The 25,504-nt window shown below is 44.0% G+C and overlaps 1 protein-coding gene across 1 annotated transcript in view; it reads left to right on the forward strand.

Moving 5' to 3' along the window:
• MAP4K5 (mitogen-activated protein kinase kinase kinase kinase 5) overlaps positions 1–25,504 on the forward strand; it is a 57,734-nt gene continuing 32,230 nt past the window's right edge. Inside the window, exons 1-2 of the mRNA XM_041458512.1 lie at positions 1–530; positions 20,471–20,528. Of these exons, the coding sequence (XP_041314446.1) occupies positions 423–530; positions 20,471–20,528 (166 nt within the window). The 5' untranslated portion in view covers positions 1–422. The remainder of the gene's footprint in view (positions 531–20,470; positions 20,529–25,504) is intronic.

A 25,504-nucleotide genomic window follows, 5' to 3' on the forward strand; every position in this document is an offset into this window, starting at 1 on the left:
GCGAACCCGGCCCGGCTCGGCCGCGGAAGGAGAACGAGAAGGAGGAGGAGAAGGAGGAGGAGGAGTAGGAAAAGGAGGAGGAGGCGGCGGTGGCGGTGCTCCCCCTCCCTTCCCTCCCTCCCTGGCGGGACAAAGGGCTGCGGCGCGCAGGTAGGAGCCGGCCCGGCCTGGCCGCCCCGGCGGACGGGCCGCACCGCCGGCGGCACCGGAGCTCCTTCCCCGCCCGGCCTCGCTCCCCGCCCGCCCCGGCTCTTCCTGGTTGCCCCGAGGAGCCCCGGGAGCCGCGGAGGGCGCGGCCGCTCGCCCGCCTTTGTCTGGGCCGCCCGGAGCCCCCCTGAGCCGCCGTTGCCGCCGCAGGAGCCATGGGCCGGGGGCCGCCGCGCTAGGAGCATCCCGGGGCCGGCGGGGACGCGGCGCTGGACATGGAGCCGGCGGCGCGGGCCAGCGGCGATATCCTGAGGCGGAACCCGCAGCAAGACTACGAGCTGATCCAGCGGGTGGGGAGCGGCACCTACGGCGACGTGTACAAGGTGAGCGATGGGGGGGGCCGCCTCTGCAAAGCCGGAGGATTCCCACTTGTGTGGAGAAGGATTGACTGTGAGGGAGGTGAGGCCCTGGCACAGGGTGCCCAGAGAGGCTGTGGCTGCCCCTGGATCCCTGGAAGTGTCCCAGGCCGGGTTGCACGGGGCTTGGAGCAGCCTGGGATAGTGAAAGATGTCCCTGCCCACAGCAAGGGGTTTGACTGAATGAGATCTTTAAGGTTCCTTCCAACTCAGACCATCCTGGGATTCTGTGCTTGCAGCACCAGAGAAGGTTCTCTCTTACCGCTGCCCTTCTTGGAGGTTTTATTGGTGAATATCGCAGGCGATTCTTCCCACGTTTCTGCCCGAGGAGGTAGAGGATATCTCTTGGCTGTACCTGTTTGCAGAACGCATCCAGTTAAAGCACCTGATTAAAAGGGTGCCACTTTATCCCCGAGGTTAATAATAGCCCGTGAAAGGCAGAAGCAGATTAAAGCTCTTCAGAAGCTGGAACGGAGCTGCAGCACGAGGTAGAGTTAGTGCAGCACATCAAGTAGATGCTCTTGGAATGGTGCATACAAAAAGTGACCCTGTCCATGGCAGGGAGTTGAAACTGGGTGATCTTTTAGGTCCCTTCCAATCCAGTATGGATTTTGTAATTCCATATTGGTGCTCACATCAACAGAACCGCAGGCGTGGGGGACAGGAGGTGCAGGCAGTGGTGTGTTCTTCTCGTGTGAGCCCTGTCCTCACACCTCAGGGATGTTCCTTGCACCTCAGGGATGCTCAGCCGCTTTCAGGGCTGGGTCAATTATAAAGAAAGCCTCAAAGTTTTCAACCTGTGCTTGGCAATGTGCGTGTTCAGCTGCACGGGGAGGGAGGCTGTGGGATGTTTTCCTTTGTAGTGCTGTTGAGTGTGTTTAAAATAGACCTGACACAGCCAAGCGTGCAAGGGAAGGTGTGTTGCTGTGCCACATGAAAGGCAGCAGTAATTGCTCCTGCTGGGGGAGGGCTCTTTGCTAATGTTCAAATTGAAGTTTTATGGATGGATCCTGTTCCCACCACCCCTTTGAAATGGTTACTTATGACCTCAGGGAGTTATTTTTAAAAGTTTTCATGGTGCATATTTACCTTCCTCTTTTATTTCTTTTAATCCTACAGTGCTGTGCACAGATCAGTCAGCTTCTTTCTTAGGGATTCTAGCACTAAATCCTTTAAAAGAGCATTTCAACTGTCATAAATCTGGAACTCTGCCTACCTTGAGCTGCTTTGTTTGTGTGTGCCTGCCCAGTGCAGGGCAGCATGACAAGAAATAACCAGGCAGCACGACAAGAAACAACTAGTTGCGTTGCAGGGAAGTGTTTTTGTGTCATCTCTTTGTGGAAAAAGAAATACTCTGCTTCTCATTATCCTGGTAATTAGTGGAGAGCTGTGCTGACATGTCATCCAGCTTCCGCTTCCGGAGCTGGGCTGGATGCATGGCTCTGCTCCGTGCCATGTAAACACATCCATCCCCTTTAAACAAAAAAACCACAGCCCTCTGCCCCCTCCTCCGCTCCCTGGCTTATGAAAAATGCTCCTTCTACTCCTCAAACGGTTTCAGATAAGGAGTAAACCCAAACTTTCTCCTCGTGCAGCCTGGCAAATTTCAATCAAAGTTTTTGGCAGGAGTTTCAGGCGCTCTTATGAGTCCGAAACAAGTATAAAGTTAATGAGTTTAAAGGAGTTTGAGAGGCTGCATTTGTTTCTAGGTCATTGGTTTGCTCTTTGTTTTTGTAAAGGCCTGCAGCAGGAGATGTATCAAGGGAATACTGAATCAGATGGCACTGCCTCTTATGACAAATATGCACAGCAAACTTATTTGTTAAAGTCATTGATGTTATGATAATTTCAGAAGTAAGGTAAACCTTTTTTTCTTGAAAGGACTTAATGTATAAACATTGTACTTTTATTTTTCTTAGCCCCTGGTAAGTCACAGTGCAGACAGCATATCTTGTGCTCGCTGAGGGCTGTCGGAAGTGTTTATAAAATGAATTTATTAGTGAATATCCAAGTGTTTTTATGTTGCAGAGCTCGGGAAGGGCTTGCTAGAGAGGGCTCTTAAATTAAAATGGAATTTTCCCCTCACCTCTTCAAGTGGTTTCTCTGCTCCTTCACTAATAGTGAGTCACCAGCGTCTCCAGCACAGTTGTTTTTGGGATGTCTAAGCCAGGCAGCCTCTCTGATTGTGGGACATCTGCCTCTTCCTCAGATGCTTTTTGGTGGTTGTGGTTAATGCTTTAAATTCTTCTCGGGGCATTTGGTAGCTTTTAGAGTAATTGGCTCTTTTTTGGATGGTGAAGGTGGAGGTTAAGCAAATATTTATCTTCACTATTAGGTTACAGAAGAATATTTAAAGGCTTTTCCAAAATTCTCCTGCCCACTTTGCTTTTCATTACTACCATGAAAGCTTTAAACAGAGATGTGTTTTCTTAGTGTTTGTGGGGTTTATTTCTCTTGTCTGTCACATGGCACACAATGGCTGATTGTAGCATTGCTCCTAAGTGCTGGATTGTTGATGTTGTTTTAATATCTTTTTTCCCCAAAATGCATTTCAGGGCTGGGGAGAAACCATCTGTAAATAAACTCTTGTCTATTCACAGCCTGTGTAAATAGATCCAAGTTTGTGTCTAGCAGTCTTGGAAGTAATTTCCATTACAATCCTGACTTGTTAGCTGTCTCATCCATGGTGGGAAAGCTCTTTTTTTTCTTTTTAATACAGGATATTAATATTAAACCATTGGAATAATTTATCCCTCACAGCATTTCACCAAGATACCTTGAATTACAGACTCATGGAAGAGGTTGTAATAACAAAGATGAGAACTGGAACTTAATAATGTGCTGTTTAAAAAATAGTATTTTTATGTCCCCAGTGTCTCTCTAATCTGGCTTTCCTGGAAAGGTCTTCCCACCGTGGTCATAAAAAATTAAAATCTCAAGGCAGTGTTTAAAAATGACATCAATTTGTTCTGTTTGCTTTCAGAAATTCTGAAATGCATCTGTTTCACGCTGAAATAGATGTTGTGTGTGGTTAATGAAGAAACACACATTTCACTGGGGTCTTTGAGCAGACAATTTAAAAAAGCTGCTGGAGACTGTAAATGGAATTTAACCTCCAGCACTGGGAAGTGGCTGGTCAGATCCCATCCCAGGTAAATTCCCAGTGTGGTTAGATGTTTCCCAGGATGGGTTTTCATACCAGCATGACCCGTGAGTGAACCTGCAGCTTTTCAGTAGGGCTTTGTAGTCCTAATTTGTTTAAGGCTGGGTTGATAACAAGGTCACACCATCAGCTGGATCATCACGAGTTCCTGCACTCCATGGTATTTTCTAGAAGTACTTGGAATAGCAGAAGACTGGGCTGTTTTGCTTAACTTGTGGAATTTGGTTGCATCACAACATCCAGTCATTTTCTTGTGTGTAACTGTGGATCTTGGTGTCCTCAAGGGGCTTTGGAAAACAGGACTTGAATTCGGGGGATAATTTCCTGCTGCTCATCCTTCCTGAGAGTTCCTGTATGGATTTTTTATTGAAGTGTTTATTAATGACTCTGAAGAGGTTTGCTGGAGAGATTTAGGGAAATATTCAAGTGTCCAAGCCTGGTTTGACTAGGCTTGGAGCAGCCTGGGATGGTGGAAGTGTCCCTGCCATGGCAGGGGTGGAATGGGATGGGATTTAAGGTCCCTTCCACCCCAAACCATTCCCAGGGCTCGGCTTTTTGTGTTTTTCATTCCAAAGTGCCCCAAACAAGAGTTTGAACTGCTCCTTGCTTCTGCAGAGGGGAACAAAAGGGTGGTTGATGTAGATGGATGTAAATTCATCCTTGTTGAAGGCTGTTGTTTGGCAGCTGAGCTGGGAGCCCGTGGAAGCGCCGGGCCCGGCAGCCTCGGCCTCGGATGAATAGCGGGATGTCTGTGCTCCCCGATGATCAAACATGACCTTGTGCAGCAATTCTAAAGCTGGCTTGTTTGGGCTTTTCCAAGCAGGATTGTGAGCAGTGCCACAGTGGCTTTCTTGAAAAGTAAGCACAAGGGACAAGGAATGCACCAAATTCGTGGCAGAAGCTGCCTGTAAACAAGGGGCGCATTTTTGTTGAATATCATGAAAATTTCATTCTTTCTGGAGTCACCTGCTCAGTCTCTCTTCTCTTGAGATTATTATCATTATTTTTTAATCTCCTGCACCAAATAAAGGCATCAACTTGGAAGAAACCTGAAGTGTTTTGCCACTGATTGCTGCTGGAAAACAGTAAGCCATGAAATTGGATTGTGGCACACATAGACTCTGTGCTCAAATGCAATTTAAAACAAACAACAGAAAGATTTGTTTTACTTTCTTTGTGTTTTCTTTTTTTAAAGGTTGCTATAAAAGTGTGACTCTGTCCAGTTTGAATCAGGTTTCAGCTCTGCTTGTGTGGTCGCTGCCTTGTTCTCAGAGCTCTGGATTCTAATTCCTGGTGCAGCCAAAGGCTGTTGAGAACCTGGATTTGATGTTTAGAAAATAATTCTCAATGCCATTCTAATCTTTCAGATAATGAACATTTATCAGGTTTTTATCACTGTTTTACTGCTTAAGTCAACAGGTTAAGAACAGAGTATTAAAGCTTTTTTTTTGATACCAGAGAACAGTTATGGCTATGACAGCTTTTAATCACATATTCCCAACTTCATACCAACATGTTTTGGCAGCTGCAGACCAATTGGATTTGGCCATCCCTGACTCAGCACTTCTGTCCCTGGTGAATATCTCTTGCTTCCACATATAAATGACCATCAAACATCTGTCATGTGGGGGATTCCACTCTTCCCCTGCAGATCAAAGCCCTCTGGTCAGCAGTGTTTGCTGTAGCCATGCCTGAACTCTGTGTGCTCTTTTTTCCATAGGAATGGTGTTTGGAATGACATCAAACCAGGGCTTCTAAGTTTTTTCTTACTGCTGTGGAGCTCCTCTTCTGGGAAATGGCATGCTTTTCTTTTAGGATGCAGTCAGTAGGATTTCTGCTTTGAGAACTAAGATGCTCTGTGGCTTGTTGACCCCCTCTGTGAGGATATTCAGCAGTGGAAGGTGAAACTTTTGGGTTTCCATTTGAAATGTTTGTAATAGTTTTTTTTATTAAGGATTTGGTCTTTGATGTGGGATGTTCCAAGCTGTTTTGCTTTAAATATTATATCCTGTCACTCATGTTTCTGTTTATCAGGAACTGTAGTGACAGGGCAAGGAGTAATGGGTTCACAGTGAAAGAAGGGAAATTAAGGTTGGATATACAGAAGGAATTCTTGGCTGTGGGGTTGGTGAGGCCCTGGCACAGGGTGCCCAGAGAAGCTGTGGCTGCCCCTGGCAGTGTCCAAAGCCAGGCTGGACAGGGTTTGCAGCAGCCTGGGACACTGGAAGGTGTCCCTGCCCATGGCAGGGATGGAACTGGATGATTTTTAATGTTCCTTCCAACCCAAACCATTCTGGAATTCTTGGTGTTAATGGGAAGTTACATGGTGGGAGTAGTGTTTCCCCTATGGTTATTTCTCCCTGTCTCTTACTTTGAGGAGCCAGGCACTCTCCAAAATCTTAAAAGTAGAGGAGGTGGTGCAGTCACCATCCCTGGTGTGTTCAACAAAGCCTGGATGTGGCACTGGGTACAAAGCTTAGGTTGAGGTGCTGGGGCTGGGTTGGACTCCATGATCTCGAAGGTCTCTTCCATCCCAGTGATTCTGTGAATTCTGTGAGTGAAGTCTAATTTCTTCTCAATGTGAGATATCCATTAAGAGGAAGCAAACAGTGCAGGTCACACAGCACTCACCCCCCAGGAGCAGAGACCTGAGAGGGAAGAACAGATCAAAGCTGAGAGCGTTTGCCTGCCAAGATCTCCTTCCTCTCTGTCTCCAGAAGATGCAGTGATCATTTTCATTGCCAGCATTTGGATAACCTGGAAAGCCTCCAGGATTTCTGGGATGAGTGGCTGAGCCCCAGTTCTGTCACAGAGGTGCGTGGTGGAAGCTCACAGATCATCCCTGTCAGAGGGAGCAGCTCTTCCTGTCAGCAAGGCCGTGACGGAGTTTGGCAGCGCGTTCTGCTGACACCAGCAACTGTCCCTGCTCATTCCAGCTGGAAAAACAACCTTCCCTGCTACCTTTAGCTGTGTTTGGCACCTGCTGCTTGCTTGCAGCTGGGAGTGAAGAGGAGAGGCAGCATCAGCCCAAGGTGATTCCAGCTCAGAGGGACATCTCCATATTCATGAAGTTGTTCTTCAGCTCAAGGCAATCTCCATGCCTGGTGGTTGAGGTTGCCAGGGCTTTTCACAAGGATGTGGAGTGATAAGATAAAAGGGAATGGCTTCACACTGACAGAGGGCAGGGTTAGATGGGATATTGGGATTAAATTCTTGGCTGGGAGGGTGGTGAGGCCCTGGCACAGGGTGCCAGAGCAGCTGTGGCTGCCCCTGGATCCCTGGAAGTGTCCAAGGTCAGGTTGGATGGGGCTTGGAGGAGCCTGGGATGGTGGAAGGTGTTCCTTCCATGGCAGGGAGTGGAATGAGTTGGTTGTTAAATTCCCTTCCATCCCAAACCATTCTGGGATTCTGTGACTTCCTCACATTTTGCCATTTCATTTGGGTTTTGGATTTTTAATTTTCCAAAGAAGCCAGAAGAGTTCTTTCCCAGTTTCTGAAGGATTTCTAGCAGTAAAAGACTCAGCAAGGTTTAGTGGACACAGCCACCTTTGATTTGGGGAGTTATGCTTCTCCCTAATCCATTCTGGATTTCCAATAAAAAAATCACATATGGAGGCTGGATAAACTCTTCCTTCCTAGATGGACAAAAATTTGTGAGTTTGGCACAGAGAGGTTTCTGTTCTGCTCTTCAGCTTTCTAAATTCTTTCACCCAAGTGCTGGAGTGATTAATTTCATCCAGCACAGTGGATAGTGTCTGCAAGGTCCTCCTCAGCCAAAACTTACCTTTTTCCATGATGGATGGAAAACTCTGAGGAGAAGCTGCAGCTTGACCATGTCTTTGAAGCTCTTGAATGAAAGAGCACATGGGAGGGTGAGCAACAGAATTACTTCCAGGATTGTCCTCTTCTAGTACTTTTCCCTAATCCCTTCTCCTGTGTGCTGCTCTGTGTGTTTCCACTGACTTTATTCTCCTAAAGATAGCAAAAAGATTATACAAATATAGTCATGGGTACCCTCAGAGCACACAGTCCTGGTGTCCAAAACTGCTGCATTTACTGATCCTTCAAAATGGCATCTTTAATGCCAGATTTAATATCTTGGCACGTTGGGATTACTCCTCCCCCAAGTGTATTTTTGTGTCTTCTGCATGAATATTGTGTCTAGGAGGTTCATGTTTTCATAGAGATGAGGAAGATTTGGCTGGAGAAGGAATGTCTGAAAAAAGAAAGCTGAATGAACCATATTTTCATCTCAGTGGGAAAAAGCTGGATTTGTAGCATGTTTGAAATGTGAATTTTGAGACCTTCTAGAAAGGCAAGTGCTGTTTTTCTTCTGAGTGAAGAGGTTATTGCAGGGGGACTCTTATCTTGTTGATAAGAAATCATTCTTAAGGGTTTTTTTTGAGTAGCTTTGTGTTGTGCAGCATTAAAGGCATAACTTCTTACATTTGAGGGGATGGTCCACCCCAAAAAGATGTATTTTTGATGATCCCCCCCAAAAAGCTCTATTTGTGAAGATCCCCCCCAAAAAGCTGTGTTTGTGAGGATCCACCCCAAAAAGCTGTATTTTTGAGGATCCACCCCAAAAAGCTCTATTTGTGAGGATCCACCCCAAAAAGCTGTATTTGTGAGGATCCCCCCCAAAAAGCTCTATTTGTGAGGACCCACCCCAAAAAGCTGTATTTGTGAGGATCCCCCCCAAAAAGCTGTATTTTTGTCCTGTTCTCAGCTGTGTGGGTGATTCTTTGCTGAGCATTGCTGTTGAAGCAATAAAGAATTGAGTTCTGTGTGCCTTAACTTGCTGTTTAACGTACAGACACGCACGATCAGAGTCGAATTATAAACACCAGGCTCCCAAAAATGTTTGGGGGATTTAGTCATTAATCCCAAGGGAGGATAAATGGTAAAGTCTCCTGTACAGGCACAGAGGTGTAAACATAGCAGGTAAAAAGAATCAAGGTGGGGCAACACCATCTTTTATGGATGTACTTTTTCTTGGTAAAACTAAAATAATTAAAATTTGCCAGGAAGCAGTGCCTGAGGGGTGCTCATTGCTCTCAGTGGTGGAACAGCTTCAGGTATTTGTGTTTTATTTATGAGGGGTTGGGAAACAAGAGCAGCTGAAATTTTGAAGCATTTGGTCTGCAGTGAGTAAAGGGAGAGTATTTGATGTATTCCTTGTAAATATTCACAGCCCAGACCCCAGACAGTCCCCAGGATGAGCAGTTTCTGATAAAACCATTTTGTTTTCTCAGGCATGTGTGTGATTAAATTTAAAGCACTGGTTGAGCTCTGATCCTTTACTTCTTGGTTAATTATGAAGAGGTAGGAATAACTTCTGGATTAACACAGAACCTTCTAAACTCTGCCAAACAGTTCCTGTCCTGAGAGTCTGGTTTTTAGATTTAGCTCACAGTATCAAACAGGACAAAGGGATTTCTGGATAAGGATGGGATGAGGAGATGGATAAGGAGATCTCCATTTTTGGTTCCACGATCCATCAAGCCTGTCCAGGGCACATGACCATGGATTTTTCCTTTTTCTCATTCCGTGGGTGTTGAGGTTTGTGTAAATCCTGCAGTGGGATGTCTCGAGTGCAGATGGACTGTGCTGGCTGCAGTAGGGATGGAGGAGGAGGAGGAGGAGGAGGAGGACATGGCTTTGCTCCATGACAGCATCCTGTGAAATTCCCCATCCCTGGAGCTGTTCAGAGCTTGGAGCAGCCTTGCAGTGGAAGTGTGTCCCTGCTCCCAGCACGAGGTGGTGTTTGGCTGATCCAACCCAAACCATTCCTTGACTTGCTAAATAACTTTCCCTGAGAGCTGTGTTGTGCTTCCTCGAGCGGAGCTGAGGCAGAATTTTGGGAACAGGGAGGCAGCCAGGCTGTGCAGAGCCTGTACCACGATTTCCTCTGGCTCTCTCCAGCACATTCCTTTGTGGTGTCTGCCTGGGGAAGGCTGGTCCATGGAGAATGCACACAGCTGCTGCAGGGACAGATAAAACTTTTATCTTGTTTTATATGTATTACTATATTCTAAAACATTAAATCTTGGTTTTTATATATTACTATATTCTAAAACATTAAACTCTAAGGTTTTTACTATGTTATTTTTTATTATTGTTACATTACTTTTTAATGTAATATTTTATTTATTTTATTATTAATGCAGTTTTATTCAAACCACACACCCATAATCCCAGTTCCATCATTCCATTTTGGAAGATTTTTCTACGGCCTCAGGTCAAATGCAGTGTTCTCTTGGGGGTCAGTGCCTGTCAGAAAATCTAAAATTCTCAGGAATTTTAGGAGAGGATTCCATTCCAACAGGAGAGGATTGAATTCCTTGGGGATGGGAGCAGAGGGAGAGCCTGGCATGGAGGGATGGCCTTGAGGGCTCCCCAGGTGTTGGAATTCTCTGAACTTTGGGCCTGTAAACCAAAACTTTGAATTAAACACAAGATTTGATCTTAGAAAAAACTTCCAAACTGAAGTACTAAAATCAAGAATATAGATTTATAGTTTAAAACAGAGACACGTTAAGTAAAGTTTAAAGTTTTAGAGTTTAAGATATAAAAAAAAAAAATAAAAGTAGTTACAAAGGTAAACAAGGAGTTTAGAATACAGTACTATAAGTTTGTGTATCAACATGATTAACTAAGACAACTTACACTACAACATAAATCCATAAAATGAAATATTTAAAGATTAAATCAAAACCATAATTATCATTGTTAACTGTGTTTATTAATCAATAAATCCTTTTAAAAATCATATAACTAGGAATCTTATAACCTAGTTAAAGATGTAAACCAAACTCACCCTTCCTAGCTATGTAGAAAATAAGAAAATAAACCACATCATCAAAAACAACTCTGAAATCCCATCTCTAACTCCTTCAAAACTCTTTCAAAAATCCCCATACCCAGGGATGCACCAAGTGTGAATTTAAAACCCTATAGAAACACAATAAAGAAAAGAACATCTATATAGACAAGAGAAATGAGGTAAGATGGAAAATGTTCTCAAGCGTGTTAAAATTCAAAAATTCTTTTAAAATTCCACTTAAATCATCAGGCCAAATTGACCAGAATATTCTAATTATTTAATAACCCATATTACTTGAGCAGCATGGTTTTGGTTCATCTTTCAAAGTAAAGTGAGGAAGTCTGTGGCCAAGTGCTTGAAATCAGGTGACTGAAGTGAAACTGGTGCTCCATCACTGTAGATGAAATTGCAGAAAAATATTCTAATTTTCAAGTGACATCTTTGAAAGAGTCTTGTTTCCAGGTGATGTCATTTACATGAGTTAATTGGTTAAAATTAAGAAAACAATAATAATAAAAAATCAGACCAGTTCTTTTCCTCTGTTCTGGCTAAAAGTAAAGTGAGAGGATGAGATAACTTGCACGATTTTCAGTTATCATCTGTAGTGAAATGGCAGCATATTTCCTCTCTGCTTCATCAGCACAAGTGCAAAACATATTTTATCTGTAACCTTTCTCATGTACCAGCACATTCAGAACTTCAATTTTTCCTCACTTAAAAACCTACTGAAATGTCATTTCTGTTTATTCCAACAGAATTCCAGGTTCTGATTTTTATCTCCTGAATTAGGAATATTGCTGATCACCATTTCATCACTATAAAATGGAGAGTGTAAATAAATGCTGGGGTTTATTTTAGTAGGAACAGCTGTCCCAGGATCAGAAAGAAACATCAAATCTTACCCATCTCCCAGCCCAAGAAGGTGACAATTGATACAGTCCAGATGCAAACCAAAGCTTAACTGTAGAACAGAAAAAGAATCTTCCAACTCCTATTTTTAGCTAATTTTCCTTTAACTTCTTCAATTACACAACTTCTTTATTAATTCTGTTCTGGTCACTGGTTTATTTAACAGTAAAGAGCAAAACACTGACCTGCTTTCTTCATCAAGGCAAATTTCTTGTTCGTTTTAATTTTTACTTCATTTAAATTATTTAATTAATTATTCCATTTAAATTGAAATTTCATTTTAATTTTGAATTTTGTAATTGTGAGTTCATCTCTGAGGAACTGGAATTTTAAGGAGGTGATTGCTGAACAACTTTGTTGAAGGTAGATCTTTCTACTTAAATTTGCATTTTCCACCTGAATCTCTCAAGATTCTGTTGGATAAATTACGATAAGGAAAAGGAGTTGATGTGGATTTTTATCTTTGGTTTGGAGGGTTTGAGATAACAGCTGCAATCTCAAAATTCTTTTTTTTTTTCCCTTTAAAATGCCAGTGGAGGCTTCTCAGTTTTGCCTTTCTGAGGAGACACATCTCACTGTGCGTTAGCTCCTATTTACAAAGCAGTAAAAAATACCTTTTTCTTTGGTAAAGAAATAAATTATGGTCTGAAATTCTTTAGTTTTTTATTATAAAAAAAGCAACCCATATTTTCCTTCAGAAATTCTTTTCTCCCTGCCTGGAAAGTCAGATTTTTTTTTTCTTTTTAAATTTTTTTTTGTCAGTAAAAGAAGACACATAGATATTTTCGTTCAAATATTTTGGTTGTCACATCTCTTAGTTCTTTCATCTCTAAGGAATAAATAAATTCCCCTGCAGCTGATGAAATGTATAATCTTTTAATGTTACTTGGGTTTGTAATACTCCATAATACTGTGAGGGGTTTTTTTGTCATGGTCTAGGCATTCAACATAGGAATACAATAAAAGTGTTTTACATTTATTCTCCCTATCTTCTGGTGAAAAAATCCTTTTAAAATCCATCTTGGTTTGTAGTTTAATGTATTTGAAGGTATATTTTCTTTTTTTTTTTTTTCTCTTTTCCCTATTTTATACCCTGGCCTGTAAAGCTGTTGGGCATCTGTTCATTTTTGAGTATATCAGCAGCTTTATGGGCATTCTTTGATTTTCATCATCTTATGTTCAAAAATGTTTCTTATTCTCCAGAAAAGTGAGTTATTTCTAGTAGCTTTTCAAACCACTGTAATGCACACAGTTGTAACTTGAAAAGGTTCTTTTCTGGTTTGTTTTCTTCTCCAGCTGAGTCAAAATTGGGGCCTTTTAATTTTATTTTTTTTTCCTCATGTGGTATTTGTTTGTGTCTTTTGTGCTGCATTAGTTGCTAAATAATACTTTTGTGGTCAGGGTCTGTTTCTAGCTTTAGCTTTTCAGTTTTAGAAGGATGGTGCCAAATATTTTGCAAATGAGGATCTGCCAAGAAAATTTCATAGGAGAATAACCAACCTCTGCTGGGAAGCACAGAGCTGACTTTGGGGGTTTTTTTTCCCCTCTAAATAAATGTTAAGTTGTGCATTGATCTTTGCTTTATTATTGTTATCTTTATTGCCCCAGGTCTTTGTCCTTCAGTAATTATTACCAGGGATGAGAATTAAATGTTTTTAGTGGCTACTGAGCCCTACAAAACCCCTCTGCTTGTACAAATGCTCAGTCTGGTTTTCTGGAGAATAAAGGGAGTTGGCCTCACATCATTAATGAGCTGTTAATCCCTTACTGCTTGAGTTAATTGGCCTTGAGTAAGAAAGTGTCAGAAGTCTGTCAGTGAAAGGTAGGTTCTCCTCCTCCCAATTTTCCCTGCCAGAGATAAACTATCTCAATTTCACCAACTGCCAGCAAAAGTAAATACATTTAAGCTTTATTTGCATTATAGCTGTGGTCAGGAGTGCCAGTGGTGGATCTGGGATTCAGGTTTTAATGTGGAATTTATTGAAATCCTGGCACTTGTGCACATTCTGGGTTCTGTCCTTGCAACAGGAAGTGTGTAAATGTGGAAATAGGGAGTGACAGCTGGGAATTTTTCATCCAGCCTCGTGCTGCTGCTTGTTCTGAGGGATGAGGACTGGCAGTATCCATCTGGAGAGCACCCACAAAATCAATATTTGTCCTTGTGCAATGTTCAGCTCAGACATCCAAAGTGATGGCTCTGTTGCAACTACAAAATAAACTAGTAAAATTAGCATGGAAATCTTCATTTTGGGTTTATCCCAAAAAGCAGTGACTGCTGGTTGTAAGAGACCATTCCTTTTTAGTGTCTTGAATCTATAAAGTCTCTGTTTGTGAAATAGTTTCTGAAAGCCTCTGTGCCTTCCACTATAAAGGAGTCTGGTACTGCTCTCCACCTCCAAAAATCCAGCTGGAAGATTTCAGGGGGAACAATTGCCTCTGGATCTTTCTGCTTCCTAAAAGACAGACAGCCCTGAAAATCAAGAATGGTGTTCAGGTTTCTTTTTCCAGCAGCAAAGAGCAGGCAGACATGAGCCACAGGTGTGAGCACAGCTGCAGGGAGGAGTGGAGAGTCCCCATGGGGAGGACAGCTCAGCTCGGTGAGGAAAGGCTCAGAGATTCGGGGTTCTTCAGCCTGGAAGAGAGAAGCTTTGGGGTGACTTCACTGTGGCCTTTCAGGACCTGAAGGAGCCAACAAAAAGGATGGAGAGGCTTTGGGTGAGGGCCTGGAGTGATAGGACACAGGGAATGGCTCCCACTGCCAGAGGGCAGGGCTGGGTGGGATATTGGGAATTGGGAATTGTTCCCTGGGAGGCTCTGGAACAGTTCTCCCAGAGCAGCTGTGGCTGCCCCTGGATCCCTGGAAGTGTCCAAGGCCAGGCTGGATGGGCTTGGAGCAACCTGGGATGGTGGAAGGTGTTCCTGCCATGGCAGGGCTGGAACTGAACAATCTTTAAGGTCCCTTCCAACTCAAACCATTCTGGGATTTTGAGATTCTGTGGCAGTTGGTTCTCTTCTGGCACAAATCAACCTGTCCAGTAAGATTGGCATTAACACTTGCCAGAGTTGTCCAATTTTTGGGTTTTTGTAAGCTTTCCTTCTTTGTTCCAGTTACATTTTTAATCCATGCACAGACCTTCAGAGGTGAAAGAATATGTTCAGTGTCTGTTACAGAAACACTGTCAGCACCAAGCAGGAAGGACTTATCCAGTCTCACACTCTCTTTAGGTTTTCTTGGCATGGGGCTGTGGGGAATTTTGGCTTGATTTTGCTTATTTTATCTTATATAAAAGAGGGTTAAAACCCAAACCAAGAACTGCAGCTATGTGGGTTGGTGCAAGCACCATCTAGGGGGTACAATCTATGGATTGAATCCATTCCTGGGAGCATTCTGAGGGTGCTTTGGGGTGTGCTGCTCTTGGGAGAGGAACCAGCACACTCTACTCACTTCAAAACTGGGAAACACTCATGGGAGCTGCTGTTTGGGCTGGAGCCAGGGCAGGTGATTCTTCCCCTGACACCAAGGTTTGGAGCTGCTCTGAGCAAATCTGGCTTGGCTCTGGCCTCTCTGCTTGGATTAACCTGCAGAGTTTCAAGGATATTTTTTTTTTTAGAGCTTTCAGAGAGTTTGGTTTCTTTTACAAAAACTCTTTCTGAATATACAGCACTGCAGAAAAGTGGGATGTCCTCTTGTGAAGGAAGGCAACTTCAAGCTCACACAGTGCAGATTAACTCTTGTTGCTGTTAATTTGGGCTTTCGGAGTCATTTTCTGGCTTCAGCTGACATTTTAAGAATCCTCAGCTCTACACTTGAGGTGTTAGACTGACCTGGTAAAGAGATTGTGTTTGAGAGGAGCAAACATCTTCTTTACAGTCATTAAGAGTATGTTGCTGATATTTGTTTTTTCCAGCTCTAGTTCCAAAGCATTTTTTTAAATCTGTCAGGTTTATGTAAATCACAGGTGTAAGCAGAATTGTATAGTTAATTGTGATAAACACTAGGAACATTTATTTAAACTTCTGCATTAGGACATAATTCAAATTCTGTTAGAGTCCAGCAGATCACCATCCACCAAGAATTCCCTGTTTTTATGGTTTTAGGGCAGCCCATAAAATGGGAGACATCTCTTTGGGTCACTTCAGAGCTCTTGACAGTGGTAGATGTGAATTCAGAGATGCAGGAAGGTGAATTCAAGGCTCTGTGTGATAATACTGTGAGATATAGAAGGGAAAACTCAGCATAATGGGAATTTCCAAACCACACAGAGCAGGTTGGGAATTACAAAGTGTCAGAGGTCAGAAACTGGAAAGCAGAGGAGCTTGTCTTTCACTCCCAGGGCACGAGGTCAGGCACCTTTTGAAGGGATATTCAGTGACTGGGAACAAGCAGGCAGCACTTGAGGCAGCAGAACCTCGTGGTCAGGGGTGAGTGAAGCTTGGCAAGGGGTGAATAAGCTGGGGAGGGAGGGGAGGGCTGCCACAGGAGCTGCAATCAGCATTCAATTAATGAAGGCACGCTCCAGCAAACAGCTCCTCTCTGAATGGGGCTGTTGATCCAAGGCTGGAGATGAGACAGTGACCATGGGGAGAGGAGAGGATTTCACCATGGAAATTGAAAATACTAATTTGGAGCCTGACAGAGGGATGTTGCTGCGTGAATCTTCCCTTTCTCTTCCTCTGTGGTTAGGAAGAGGACACTGAGCAGAGATTCAAATGTCCAAGACATTCCCCCATTTTTGACCATCTCACGTGGCTCAGCACTGTGGACCCCCTGGGCTGGAACTGTTTGGCTTGCACTCTTGAAAACAAACAAAACACAAGTGCAGAGTGCATAACTGGTTCTGAAACCAGTTCTCTGTGTTATTTCTGGTCACTGGCTGCAGAAAATGTCCTCCCCAGATTGTGTTTTCTCAGGTGTGGTGTTTGGGTGTGCAGTGGGAAGCGTCGCACACAGGGATTGCCACGGGCCTCACCTCAGGTTCCACTGTCCCACAGCAGCTCTTTGGGAAGAAAGTCAAGTCTCAGTGGGAAAACCCAATGATTTTTTTGGTGTGTAATACTACAAAACTCTCCCAGCTCCCCAAAATACTCCTACTAACAGTGCTGTCCCAGTGGGGTGGGATGTGCTCAGTCACTACAACAACGCAACAGGATATCCACAAAAAAAAGAGTACTTGTGTTTGTACTTTGTGTTTTGTTTTGTTTTATTTTGAACACAGATTCCATGTGATGCTCTGCAGTGTTAGTATTCAGCTGCTAAAATATTCTGGAAGAGCTCTGCTCAGTGGGATGCTGTCACTCATCCTCTGTCAGGATGTGGGATAGCTGAAGAGGTGACCAAAAGGCTGCTGCCAAACTCTTTTTCTCAGTAAATAAACTTTGTAAATGACATTGAGCAAATTAAAATTTGGCTGTGGTTCACCTCATTCAAATAGATTCTTGTTCTGATCCCATTCTTGCGTGGCTCATGTTGGAGCTTTGCAATCCTTCTGCCAAAATCCTGTACTTTTAGTTTGCATTCTATAGGGAACATGATCTTCAGGTTTGAATCCCATGAAATAAAATTAGGATCAATACTAATAAGGGTCAAAAGCTCTGTCTTCCTCTTGGAGAAGATCTTAGAACAAATATCTTGGGAATTTGGGATCTGCTTCTGTCCTGTGGAACTGGACCACGTTGCTGATGGAAATGTGGAAACCACCACTGAGTCTTTCATCCTTTAGTGTCAAAGGAATTCTTAGGAGACTTTCTTATATATTGAAGGGATCAAGGCCAGAAAAATTAAAGTCAATAAGGCATCTAACAAATTTTATCTTCCTTAAAGTGAAATACATCATTGAGGTTCATTGTATATTTGTCATCTTTATGGGATAAATGCATATAAATGATTATTTTATTTGTCAGTAATAGCTCACGAGATACTGAACAGGTCTGGATTGCTTGGCATGAAGTAACAGTTTCCCTGGTCTCTGGCTAATTTCAAAAATTTCAGCTGATTTTAAATTGAGACTTGAAATACAGAGGAAATTTCAAAGGAAAGGATGAGGAGGAGGGAGATATTTTGCTGTTGGGCTCAGGAAATGTAAATAACATGAGTTGAAGAACTGTAATTTCTTAGTCTGTAGTTCCCCCTCTGCAGTGCAGGATTATATCAATCAAAAATAAGACAGACTGATAGATCATTAACTAATTTTTCACATTAGGGACTTACATTTTTGTCAGATATCATTTCTAGTCAAATTTCAGGTTTGATTCACAAAGCCAGTGATGTTGACGTGGTGCCTTCCTGTCTGGGACTTCCTTGGTAACTGCACAGTTCTTAAAAAAAAAATAAATAGAATGATGCAAACTGCAGTGACTCGTGGGAAATGAGGATTTCTTTGACTAACACATCCCAAAGTGATCTGAGGAATCCTGATGTGACATTTCTCATATCTAGGTGTGTACATGGTGAACCAGTTTTTAGCCCTGGCCTTGTTGCATTTTTAATGAGAGCAGTAATTCATTATTGATGGAGTGCTCAGCTGACAGGTGGCAGAGGGAAGGTGGAGCTGTGTGTCCCTGGGCAAAGCTGCTGCAAGCCAAGAGCAGGGAACAAAAGCCTCTGGTGACATTTGGGTGACGTCCCTTGGGAAGCATTCTGAGTGATTTGCTGCGTGCTCACCATGCCAATGTCTAGACTGAAGATGTGAAACCATTCCTTGTCTGGGAGCATCCACACAAGGATTTTGAGGATCAGGGAACGCTTTGGATTTTGCCTTTGGTTCTGGCACAGCAGGAGTTAATGATCACGTGTGGTCTTGGTGTCATCAACTCAGGAATGTGTCTGGTGGAAGAGGAAAGCTGTGGGACCAGAAAACACAGACAACTTGATAGGTTTAGATCATAAATATCAACCCAGTGGGGACTTCTGTGTTCCAGCAGGCAAAGTTTGATGGTTGAAACCCAAAATAGTCCCTGTCCAAGCTATAGATTATATATGAGCTTAGTGGTGAGACTGGAAAGCAGCGGGACACGATTTAGTGGAATTGTGTCGTGTGTGAGAGCTGGGAGCCAGGAGCTGCAGTGTTCCCCAGCCTGAACCTTCAGATCCCAGCCAAGCAGACCTTTGGCAGACTCCATCCATTCCTTCAGGCTTCAGCATGACAGTGGCAGTTACTGCTTGTGTGGAAAAGGAGTATTTGTGAGGAATATGATCCTTTTGGTACTCCAGAAGTGAAGCTGATACTCTGGAAATGGTGCAGGCGACTTCACCTGAACAGCTGAGCTGCTCTTGGGTAAAAGTGTGGATAGTGGAGCATCCCTGGCTGCACTGAGGCAGAGTGTGTCCTGCTGGGAGCATCCCTGTTTCACAGTGGTCTAGCAGGACCAGAGCACTCCTAATCCTTTATTCTTTATCCTAATCCTTTATCCCGCTGGCATCCACCTGCTCCTTCTGGATTTTGAAGGACACCAAAGATTTTGCAGTGGTCCAAAAAAAACACCTTGGTGGGAAGGTGCTTTCAGAAGTGGTGAATGTTTCCTTTGTGGTTTGCAGATGACTCTTGAGTTCAGATTTGGTCTGCAGATGTTTGGGTCCTTTGTAGAGCTGTTCAGGTTCTCTTTGAGATCAGCTTGAGTCATATTTGTGTCCTTGGCCTGCATTTTGAAACCCATCTCATGTCTTAGCACTGCAGGACTTTGAAAGGCCACTCATTGGTTTGGTTTGGTTTGGTTCAGTTTGGTTTGGTTTGGTTCGGTTCAGTTTGTTTTTTTCCTGGCTGGAAAGCCTTTCCCTATTTTGAAGCTTGACTAAGTATTAATAAAACTCAGGGGTTAATCCTTCAGGCTCTTGATTTTCCTGTTTTTAAGACTTCTTGTCCATGCACAGGAGAAGAGTGTTCTGTAATGACTCCCTTCACGGGGTCAAATTTCCTTTGACCTCATCTTAAGTCCAAATTGATTTAACTTAACCCAGTTTTCCCTGCATTTTCTCTAACCAACCTCTTCACCAGATTTCAGCTGTTCAGAAGACTGCATATTTGTTAGGGTAAGAATGAAACTATTGGGACTAAACTCCTGTAACTCTTGGATGCACAGCCTAATTAAATCAGGTTTTGTCCTGAATAATACTTAGCTCTGGTGATGGTGCCTGAGTGATTTAGTTATTAGAAAGTGTTCACAAAATCCCCTCTTAAAACTTTCTGTATCTGAGGTTCCTGTGACATCTTCTTCCAGCACTGAATTCTCAGTTGAAATTTGGAGCATATCCAGAGAGGACAGTTCTGTAAAGGCTTAATTGGAGCTGCTGCTACTGAGGAGGAGGATTGTGGGACCAAGGAGGGAGTTTGCAGAGTGAAATTGTTGCGGAGAGCTGTGACTCATCCCTGGTGCCTCTGCAGTGCCTCTCCTGCCCCTCTCAGTTCCACTTTTGGGGCACTCTGAGGTTCAGCACCATGAGATGGGTGACCCCTGGTGCATCCTTGAGTGCCAGAAGCTTCCCTTAAAAATGGTGTTTGAGAGGGGTGAACTCTCATTTCCAGGCTCAGGTTGGACATGAGGAGGAATTTCTTCCTCAAAAGGGTGGTCAGGGGTTGGAAGGGGCTGTCCAGGGAGGTTTGGAGTCCCCATCCCTGGAGGTGTCCAGGGAATGACTGGATGTGGCTCTCAGTGCTCTGGGCTGGGGACAAGGTGGTGACAGTCACAGATGGGATGACCTTGGAGGGCTTTTCCAGCCTCAGTGATTCTGTGATTTGATGTTTTAAAGTCTGCAAAAGAACTGTCAGGAACACTTCACAATTCCAACCACAATTCCACCAGGCTGGTGCTGTGCTAATTCCAAACCCAAATTATCCTCACCCACGTTGGTCTCAGCTTTGCATTGTATTTGTATCAGACAACATCTTATTTTTGCACAGTCTGTAAGACTGTGGGGTGCCTTTGATTTATGATTAAATATGTCTTAACTATCCTAACTATATCTAAATATCCATCTTAACTATATCTAAATATATCTTAACTGTCTCGTTTCAGGCTAGAAATCTTCATACAGGAGAACTGGCTGCTGTAAAAATAATCAAGTTAGAGCCTGGTAAGTTTTACATTCTTTCCTGTATTTTTGAATCACATTTTCATTTTTTCCATGTGTTTATTTTCACCCACTGTGAAGTTCTAGACAAAAGAAGTGTTTGGGGTTGGTTTTTTTTGTAGTTTCAGTGGTTAGATGACAGGAAGCCCTGCAGGATGTACCACTGCTCTTGGCTGTGTCAGGCTCACTATTTCCTTGTTTGTTCTTATCTGCCTGATCAATTGCTGCATGAAGAGATGTTGCAATTACAACGTGTTATTAGTACAAAGAGGAGGTTAGGGACAGATGGTGAATTGTGAGCTCTGAGCCAGTGAGGAGCTGGAGGGCTGTGGGAGTTGAAGGGGGAAGGGATCAGGCAGTGATCCCAACTCCCACCAAAGGTGTGCTGGGAAAAGCAGAGCCCTGTGTTTGAATGTGTCATCTTTTCTTTCAGCTGTGCCGAGGGAGGGGGATGGCTCCTACTGTCCATGGAGTTTCTGCCACTCCTCCTAAAAGCAGGGAGACCCAGGGGATCTCCCTTGCTGCCCAGGAGATTTCCTGAGCTGGAGTTTAATCTGAGTTCTGCACAGAGAGCTGAAGTCTGAAATTGTGTCCTGAGTGGAAATCATAGAATCCTAGCATGGTTTATGCTGGAAGGGTCACAAAATCCCAGAATGATTTGAGTTGGAAGAGAACTTAAAGACCATCTGGGGCTGAAGGGCTGAGGGGATGGTTAATTTTTATTTCTGGTTGGTTCTGTGCAGAAAAAGAAATGGGTTTGAAGGCTGAAGGTAGAAAAAGCATGGGGATACTCAGGGGAGAAATGAAAACCACTGCCTTTGGGTGACTGTGACTGCTCAGCCCCCTTGGCAGAGCAGGCCTGGGTTAATTAACCCTTCAGTGATAGGGTTAATTAGGCAGTGGGAGCACAGGGGGATCCCTCACACCCAGAGTTTGAGGCAGCGGGGCTGTGGAGAGCAAACCACTCTCTACAGCAGGGCTGTGGTGAGGCAGAGCGATGCTTTAGTGACAGAAAAAGGACAATAATAACCCACTGCTACCTTGGTGAGGAGCTTCCTCCAGCACTGTGACACTGCAGCTAATCCAGATGAAGTGTATCTGCTTTTATTCTGAATTTGAGGAACTGTTTTGGAAGCTGAAGTGAAGCAGAGGGCGAATCTTCTGTCGATGGATCTGAGGGAGGAGCAGGTTCTGCATTTCCTTGGTGCTGCTTCAGCACTGCAGTGATAAATGCAAGACTCTGGCCCCAGTTTTAATTAGCACTGATGACCATGTCTTGTGTTTAATTATATTGGTCTGATCACCACAGGGAAGCCATTTTTTCTGGTTTGTTTTGGTTTGGTTTTTTAAATCCATCTTCTTTTAAACGTTGCCAACCTGATCTCCATCCATCTCATGTACACCCACAGCCTCCTGGCAGGGATCTTGCTGGGTGCTTGGTTTTTAAGGAGGATTCACAGCATTTATTTACTTACTTACTCCTTTTTCAGTTCTCATGTTCAAAATACTCCAGATTTTTAAAGAAATTATTAATTGGATGCTACACACTTCAATTTTCTGACTAATTTTAAGGGTTTTGAGTAGTTTTTGAAGACAATAAATTGCAGGTCACTGTCAATTCCTGAACCAGGTCAGGAGCTGTTGGAATTCCCTGTGGTGGTTCCCTGGGAAGGGCAGCCCCTCCAAACACCAGCACAAGTTCCTTTCACATAGTAGGTCACAGCTGGAATAAAAGGAATAATAAATTTCCTAAATTAGAAAGTGGAGAAATAGGCTTGGGAGTTACATACAGCATCTTCTGGAGAGGAGGAGGAGGAGGCTCATCGATGGCAATTAATTAGCTGATGGAAAAATAAGAGCTCCAAACTCAACACTGGATTAATCCATAGACAGGGGAATTGGGAGCAAAAGACAAAAGGCTCTGAAGCAGAGAGTGCTCCAGAGGAGGTGAGGAATGTGCTGAATGAAAGGTGAAGGGACTGCACTCAGTAAAATGGCAGGATTTGAGGAGATCAGGATCCTGCTGGCATGGCAGGGGTGAGTCCTGGTTTATTCTTGTTCCTCCCTCATCTCCTGCAGGTAGTGCCCAAAGAGAGCTGGAAACAGATCCCAGCATGGATCTGTATTTTATTTCATCAGCTCTTACCTTTGTCTCTTCTCCAGACAAAGAAAATACAATCTCAACTTGGAAGGCTGCTGTCACTAATTCATTTGAATTTGGGGCAGTTCTCTAAGTCTGCTCCCACAGTCACTTGGAGTCAAAATAGTGAAAGAATCTCACTGCTGGGTTTTTGGGGTTTTTTTGGTGCAATGATTGCATTTTCCATTTGAGATCCCAGAAATAGGCAGTTACCTATTCTTGGATGTGAAACTGGACAGGAGCTGCAGGAGGCAGAGTCCTGCAGAGGTGTGAGGTGTGCTCAGTGCATTCCAAGGCAGACCTGCTTCATGAGGTGTGTGCTGAGTCCTGTGGTTCAGCCAGCTCAGGAAGGGGATTTTCCACACAGGATCAGAGTCGGGGTCACAGGGGGGTCTGGCCCCTCTGAGAGCAGCACAGCAGAGCTGCCCTGTCAGCCCAGGGCCTCTGGGGACTGGGGCAAGGCAGCCTCCTTTCCCATACAATGAATGCCCCAAAGGTGACATGAGCTATGGAGAAGAACCAGCCTGAGGCTGATTTAAACTAAGCCTGCTGGGCTTTAACTGTTGTTGGCAGCACCTGGGGTTGAAGAAATATGAAAATAACTTCTCATTAGCACCCACATCTTCCATGCCTCGTGCTGTGCAGCCTGGTTGGGTTTGGGATTGTTTCTGGGGCCAAATTCCTGAGGTTCCAGAGTTCCAGAGCCATTAAAAGCTGGACATGGGCTGTGTGTGCCCTTCCATGTCCCACATGGTGCTGGCACAGCCTCAAAGCTGCTCAACCCCACACAGAGCAAAGCAGAGGCAGTGTGGACTTGGAATCCAGAGTGCCCAGAATTTTAATTGCATCCAACTGTTGTTGAAATGGGATCAGATTTTACTTTGCATTCTTATAATGAATTTATAATCCACTGTTCTTCTTAAGAAATGTGTGGATCCAGAGCAAGACCCAGGTAGTACAAGTTTTCACTTAAAACAGAGTTTTTGGGATGGGGAAAGTCAACAGAAGGGGTTGTGGTGGGGGAAGGAAGTGCTACAAGTAGGGAAGAAGCTGCAAAGTCCCCCATTTTAGTTGGAAAGTAAGAAAGAAAGAGTGTGACACTTGAGGTGAGTTAGGAGAACACATCATTTGGCAAAATACATCAAGAAAAATAGCAACAGTGAAGATCAAAGACTGAGCTGTACAACTGTGGGTAGGTGAGGCAAGGAGGGAGGAAAAGAAACTGCCAAGAGAGAGGAATCCCAGAATCCCTGAATGGTTGGGGGGACCTTAAGGAAGGGAAGGTTGGAAGGGACCTTAAGGATGATCCTAATCCACCCCTGCCATGGCAGGAACACCTTCCACCATCCCAGGCTGCTCCAAGCCCTGTCCAACCTGGCCTTGGACACTTCCAGGGATCCAGGGGCAGCCACAGCTGCTCTAGGCAATACCAATTCAATTCTATATTTTTAATTACTAATTATATGTTGAGAGGCTGCTCATAAACAGGACCCAGGCAGGGCAGAAGAGAAAATCCACAGGGAAATTGTTCTGGTGTTGGACCTCTCACTCCAAACTCTGGTGTGCTCCTTGCTGTGGAGCTCGTGGCAGCACATCACCATCAGAAATGTTCAGCATCAGCAGAGAGATAATGAGGACCATCAGTGGTTAGCAGTTGGCAGCTCCATGCCCAGCAGGAAAATCTGCTGGTGGAAACATCACTGTTTCCAAATAGCTGTTCCTGCTTGGAATCGAGTTTCTTGAGTTTCAAGTTTGGGGAATTGAAATTCTTTCTGTCAGACTGCAGGTTTCCAGGAGTCCTGTGAAAAGCAGTCTGGATAAAACAGCATATAACAAACTTCTATAGAAGATATGGATAAAACAGGATGAAAGATCCTGCATTTTGGGAAAGCCATCCCTTTCATCAGCACAGCCTGAACCTTCCCGAGGTTCAGGAGAGTGGTTTGGAGTGAGTGACTGGGATCTGTTGGAGCATGGGGATTTTGGGGAGTCAGCCAGGAGCCTTCTCCTCTCCAGGGGAACATTCCCAGCTCTCCCAGCCTCTCACACGGGTGATCTCTGCAAGTAGAATAATTCACAGCTCTTGATGTGCCACCAGTTTCCTCCATCATCTCCCATTTAAATTCAAATTTACCATGAATTTACCAGCCCTTACCTTGCTCAGCTTCTGGGATGGGCTCAGATCCCAGCCCCCTGACAGGGGGTGGTTCCTGCAGTTCCCTCCCTGGCAGCTGGCGATGAGCAGCCTCTTGTGCTGTCCAGGGAGAATATTGCACTGTGGGGCTGTGTGCCTCTCTGCAGAGCTAAAACCCCACAGCAGAGGAGGCTGCAGTGACTCAGTCCCTGCTCAGTCTCAGACTTTGCAGCATTCCCCTGATGGATGTTCCCACCCAGCGTGCCACACATCCCAAAACTGCCAACATGTGAGCAGGCAAAACCCAGTCTTCCCAATTCCCTGTTGTTCACCATCAAATCCCTGACCTCTAAACCAGATTATTTATGGATATTTTGTCACCTTTTGTCTAATTCTTTTTATCTTGATGTCTCCCTCTCAGTGAAGTATTTTCTACAAATTTCTGTCTGGTTTTTTCCTGCTGTCCAAGGATATTTAATTTTTGCCCTATTCCAGTGTCTCTTGCCAAGATTAATACTGCAGCTGCCTGGAAACTCTGAATTCGTTTGTTTTGTATTCATTCTTGTCATCTTTGAGCAGCTATACATCTTCACTCCTATCTCTGAGTCTCATCTTTCAGAATATTTTCCTCCATATTTTAGCCAAACTATTCTCATGGATAACTTCTCTTCTTTCCATCTGTTTGCTACTTCTCTGTCAGCTCCC

Source organism: Pyrgilauda ruficollis, unplaced genomic scaffold, assembly GCF_017590135.1.
Source record: "Pyrgilauda ruficollis isolate IOZ18807 unplaced genomic scaffold, ASM1759013v1 scaffold129, whole genome shotgun sequence".
NCBI classification, from domain to species: Eukaryota; Metazoa; Chordata; class Aves; order Passeriformes; family Passeridae; genus Pyrgilauda; species Pyrgilauda ruficollis.